General features: G+C 41.8%; 1 protein-coding gene across 1 annotated transcript in view; it reads right to left on the bottom strand.

Annotated features, from left to right (window-relative positions):
• Positions 1 to 5004: 5004 nt before the first annotated feature.
• LOC147702357 (uncharacterized) overlaps positions 5005 to 6000 on the bottom strand; it is a 109432-nt gene continuing 108436 nt past the window's right edge. Inside the window, exon 3 of the mRNA XM_086929412.1 lies at positions 5005 to 5143. Within this exon, the coding sequence (XP_086785538.1) occupies positions 5005 to 5143 (139 nt within the window). The remainder of the gene's footprint in view (positions 5144 to 6000) is intronic.

Here is a 6000-nt window from a genome sequence, read left to right as displayed (position 1 = left end):
AATCTACATTGCCCAGGAAATGAGCATTAAGCGTGGCAGTCAGATCGGGACCGAACGAGAGCTGCGGCTGCCATTTTGATGATCAACACCATGTACCTGGTAATGGATGCCTTTACAGAGTCTAACGAGCTATCGCCGTGCTATTGCCTACTTCACCTCACGTTGTGCTTCTCTCTGCAATGCCCTTCTTTGGTTGGCATTAGTGTTGGCATTCCGGATAACACACTTTGCCCAAAGTTGCTGCGGGGATCAGCAGTGCGACGTGGACTGCTCTCTACGATGCGGGAGGAGGAGCACCCCACCCCCATGCGATCGCGGCTCTTGAATTCGGAATTAGCTGATCAGGAGCATTTCTTGCCGCTTTGAGGCGATTAGTTTATTCCTGGCACCTTCCGCAATTTTATCCCGGCATCAGGGGTGTCTCAGGTTACAGGAGATCGCCGTACACGCGTTTGGGCTTAGCGCCATGGGAGGAGAGAAACGCTTAGGAGGCCATCTTCTCCGGCGTCCAAGCAACGCCCCTCTGGATTTCCCATTATTTCTTGCAATACAACTTGATGGATCATTGTCTTAATTACCAGGGTGATTCCAGCAATTGTTACAGGAGTCAAATTGTATTGGGGAGTTCTCCGGTATTCTGCATTTGGTTTAACCTGAATTTGAACAAGCTCACCTCCTTTAATAAGCTCAATGTCCTTTCGAGTGAAATCCCAAACTCTGGGTTTCACTGAGATTCTGAGGTCCAAATGTAGATCTTCTGTCGTTATCATTAGATACATTCTGACAGTCAGGTTCTGAGTTGCCAACTTGAAGGCAATATCCTCTTCATGCGTCTGTAACCCTATTCCTTTCAGGGTACAGTAAATGGTGCAGTTCAATTTGCACAATAAGTTGCATCCTTTCAAACTCAAAGGACTGGAATCATAGACTAAAAATTGATGATTATCCTCAAAACTTTATCTTTACAGGTGCTTTTTCAGAAATGTTTGGTTTCTCATTTGTTGATTAGCAACATCTACAACTTGGATAGTCTTTCCTGAGAGGGGTAGGTTTGGAACTTCCACTGTTCTTACAGTGGAACAAGTAGCACCAGTGTAGACCCAGAACACAACTTCATTCACCTCACAAACTACATATGGGCCACTCTGGTCTACCTCCAAGACCGTGGCAAGCACGCAATCTTCCGACCCCCTCAGGAACCGTCAGTTGGACTGATCGATGCCTCCAACTCCGTCCACCTCAAACAAAGGAAACTTCTGATATGAGATAACATTCTGTGCTATATTCTGATTCATATTCCGGACCTTATTTGTAGAAAATCTAGGGATGTGGGAGCCTGCATCACGGGAGCTTGTGATCTAATAAAAATCTGAGATCTCGGTCTAGGTACATTTTGTTGCTTCATAATAAAATTGGAAATGGGACCATCGGCAGGGGTAGGCACTATAATACTTAATAATATCTACGCACACCTAAAATCCAAGATAAAAAAAGAGCTCTTCAAAAAAGTCAGTGATGTTATAGCGGAATTTCGCCTTGAACAGCCAACTTGGTAGATAATTCTTACAGGAGATTTCAATGCTAATCTACTATACCCCCATGAAGAGGAAGAAAATATCATTACAGCAAATGAAATCTGGACAGTAGAAATGCAGGTGATCTCTGTAGCACCTCGAAGGGACAGAGTGGGCCGGCAACTTATATGGGACCTTGAACAGCTAGGTATTCGTGCACTAAATGGGAGAATAAAACAGGATAGACCCGCCAACTGCACGTATTTTGGTCCCAGCTCAAGCTCAATCCTGGACTACACCATAGTCACTCTTCCCCTTCTAGGGTTAATTAAGAAGTTTCAAATCAAATGTTCATCTGATAGCGATCATTCGGTCCAGCATATTGAGCTTAAAATAACTCCTCTAAAACATCAAGAAGTGCCAGTAATAGCTGGGGCAACTTCTACAATAAATCTGAAACGTCTAAGGTGGACATGTACCACATTACCACAGATAGCTCAAAATGCTAAAAACCTAATGCTAACGCTCGCGCCAGAAACTCAAATGACCATTGAAACATGGACTACCTTCTTGAAAAAACTACCAAAAGTAGGAGTCTCTACTAAAATGACACATAATGGAAATAACAACAGCCATCTTAGTCAGATATCCCTTGGCTGAAGAAGGCGCCTGAGACAGACTCTGAGGAGAGCTCAAAATCATAATCCTCAATCAAAAGTATGGCAGGAAGTACGCTCTTTAAAGAAACAATATAAGAAACAAATTTGGAATGACAAAAAAAATGAGGATAACAACTTCTGGACGAAAATAGTTTATAATGCAAAAAAATCTGACTCTAGAGCATTCTGGTCTCAGATAAATTCAATGAATAGAACCACAAACAACATAAGTACGACCTGCGTCTCGGAGATGGCATGGGTCCAGCATCTAATCGTCACATTTTCGATAAACACCTTGGAAAAGCTGCCACCAGCTGCAACCGTATTGTACGAAAGTAAAAACGTAGAGTTTCAGCTTTTAACCGCTTCAGATTCCACAAACAACCTGGAACATAAAAATGAAGATTCAGCTCAAACTACCCCAGCTTATACTGAAGTAGAAATTTTGCGAATCATAAGGAAAAGTCGGTTAGACAGCGCACCTGGACCGAATGGCGCCCCACAGGCAATTTACAAGCAAGAACCCCATTATTGGGCTTGTAAACTCAATAGCCTGTTTCAGACGATCAATGTTACCAGTTGCATTCCAGAAAGCTGGAGAGGCGCAATTATCAACCCAATATATAAGGGCGGGGATCCTACGGATACAGCAAATTATCGCCTGATCGCGCTGATAGATGCGGACACCAAATATTACGCTTTGTTGATTCTAAATGACCTTGTAAAATGGTCCGATGATAATAAAAAAATCATCGCAAATCAGTCAGGGTTTTGGCGTGGTACAGGCACAATTGCAAACGTCATAGCAATAAGCCTAATAGCAGAAAAAAGCCTACGAGAGCTACAAGCACTTCATCCATGTTTTGTGGACTTTAGGGCGGCCTTTGATAGTGTTAGCCGACAAACATTATGGGCCAAATTAAAGCAACAGGGCTTGCCGGACACGATCTTAAACCCAATCATGGACCTTTATACCAACACTTGGATGCAGGCTAAGATCGATAACGGCCGAAGGCTAACATGGAAGATTGCAACCAGCGAAGGATTAAAGCAAGGCTGCGTCTTGGCCCCTCATTTGTTCAACCTATTCATGGCCGACTTGACACCAAGGCTAGATGGGGTCAACGCACATCCGCCACGGCTAGGGACATTGCCCCTTACGCACCTATTTTATGCAGATGATGTTGTCCTTCTTAGTCAAACAAGAATAGGATTGCAAAGTCTAATCCACAAGCTGGCTGAATTCTCCAAAACAAATTGGATGGAAATAAATAGTAAAAAAACAAAGGTCATGATTATAACGCACCGTCGCCCCAAACAGCCGAAATTCACAATCAACAACATAAATCTGGAAGTGGTGGACAGCTACAAATATTTGGGGATACATCTGGATTGAAGGCTTACATTCTCCACGCATTTTGATACTATTGAAAAAAAGGTAACTGCTTTATTGCATTTTTTCTGCAGATTATCTAAACGGCTAAAAGGTCCCTTGTTTACCCCCCTTCTCGCAGTCAGTAAAGCTAAGCTACTTCCAACAAAAACCTATGGCAGTGTGGCATATAATGGAAGAAGTGCACCGATATTAGATAAAATCCAAACAAGAGTATACAAGCGAGTATTTTGTTTACCGTGCGATGCTTCACCAGCACAGGTACGTCTCGAGTTTGGATTGCAGCACCAAAATTTGCATAAAAGATACGAGTCAATTAAATTCTGGTATAATATCTGGCTCAACAGCGACATAGAAATTAACTCGGCCATCTGGGCAGACTGCAAAGCAACCCTAAATCTTACTATGCGAAGTACCTAAATACCTCCCTGAAAAGCACTAAGATGACAGATGTTTGGCAAAGGGAATTACCAATATCAGCATTTAAGCAGACCGTGAAAAAAGCAGCTGGCTTGCACTCGTTGATCGAAGATAAAACAACTTTAAGACGACGTGCACATGCATGGATGGTCTTACACTCCTATACAAGGCTGGTGCCAGCTGCCTACCTAGGCCTTGCTTTTCCTCCCCACCTAAAGTTAAAGTACTTGAAGTTACGTATGGGGAAACTGCCCACAAATGCTGACCAACCTGACTGGAGGACTCCGGGTCCGAAGGATTGTAACCTATGTGGCGCAGCAGTTCAGGATTTCATACATCTGATTTGTATCTGTCCGGTGTTAGAGTGTGATCGCCGGAGCCTACTCAGGAGAAAGTTTAATGAAAAAGGCATTCGCACCTGCCGTTGAGCAATATTAAACGTGTTGGACTCAGTTGACCCATAATTCATCTGTCTAATAATAATTTGTAACCAATTTTGAAAATTTACTGAAAGGATAATATAACTCAGAGTTCTGATTTTGCGATTCATTTTGGTTTTGATTTACAACTCATTAGTCAAATAATGAATCAATATTGAGAGATTAATGTAAAGGACAATAAGACCAAATTTATAACTCGCCAAGTTCGACATGGTTTCACAAAAATGTTGTATATATATTTTTTTTAAATTTGGTTTTAACACTTTGCATTTAATGTACAATAGTACGCAAAGGAAAAGTATTTTATTAATTGGAATATTGTAACGGTTTTTATTAACTATACAATAAAGAATGTATATGTTGCTGCATAGGATTACTCTGAGGTGTACCAGAGTACCAGCCCCTGTAATCTGGCCCTGATTTGTAGCGTTTGTAGGATTAAAACGACATTCACACTTCCAATGCCCCAACCTATTGCAATAATGACATTGATTAGACTTCTTCACTGTAGCCACATCAATACCAGTGCTGAGAACTAGAGAAACACCTCGGCCTCTATCTTGTTCCTGAAATCCACCTCAACCCTGCATCACTGGCGTTCCCTGCTGATACACTCCCTGCATCTTAGGGGCATTTCTCATGTATGATGCATTTTGCATTCCCCTCTGTTCAGCTTTCAATTGTGCAACCATCAATTTTTCCTTCAGTTTTTTCTGCCTCATCTCAATTTCATCATTACAATATTTTGCACATCACAAAATTTGGTCGATAGATTTATTTTGCCGGCAAATCAAATGTTGTATCATTCTGCTAACCTCTTATCTCAATTCTGTCACAAAAATGGACATAAAATGTCCCATATCTTTAGGCTTCAGTGTATTCGTTCTACTATACTGTTTTAAAGCCCTGCAACAATCTCTCATAGTAAGCATGAATTGTCTCTTTTGGTTCCTGTGTCATACAGTCAATCTTGACCCAATCAATACATTGAGGTGGCACCTTGGATTTTAACCATGTCATTACCTGGTTGTACTTTCTCTTCACTATTACTGAAGGACCATTAGTCACACAATCTCTTGGTGGCTCTTTCTCAGGCCCCTCCACAGCTATCTTACATGATGTACAGAAATCGTTCAGAACCACAATGACAAACAACGTGTTTAAATGAGTCCACTAAACCCTTGATATTTTCACAAATCGCTCAACCTGTGTGTACCACTGAAGAAAGTGTATATTTCCAATACTCCTTCTCAGGGTTCTTACCAATAAGTAGTCCATTCAAAAGTGGCAAAGAAATCAACACAGAATCTGAAATATGAAAAGACATCTTTATTATCATTAATTGTGAGGCTCCGTCGCCCAGCCACGCTTAAAGCAACTGGATGAGAGAGTCTGCTGCATGGCCTTCGCACAGGCCTTTTATACAGAATATTCCGCCTTAAGCACACATTCCTGCTTTGAAGTGCATTATGTTGGAGATTCCCAGGACGTGCATACAAAGCATCACTTTCAAGATAAGTCCAGGCTAAAAAAAGGATTGCACACATGCTTGGTTTCCTGTTCAATCAGGCCGG

The sequence above is a fragment of the Lissotriton vulgaris genome, chromosome 7 (assembly GCF_964263255.1).
Source record: "Lissotriton vulgaris chromosome 7, aLisVul1.2, whole genome shotgun sequence".
Lineage (NCBI taxonomy): Eukaryota > Metazoa > Chordata > Amphibia > Caudata > Salamandridae > Lissotriton > Lissotriton vulgaris.
The sequence above is the reverse complement of the archived record's forward strand: the minus strand, read 5'-3'. Positions and strand labels throughout refer to the sequence as shown.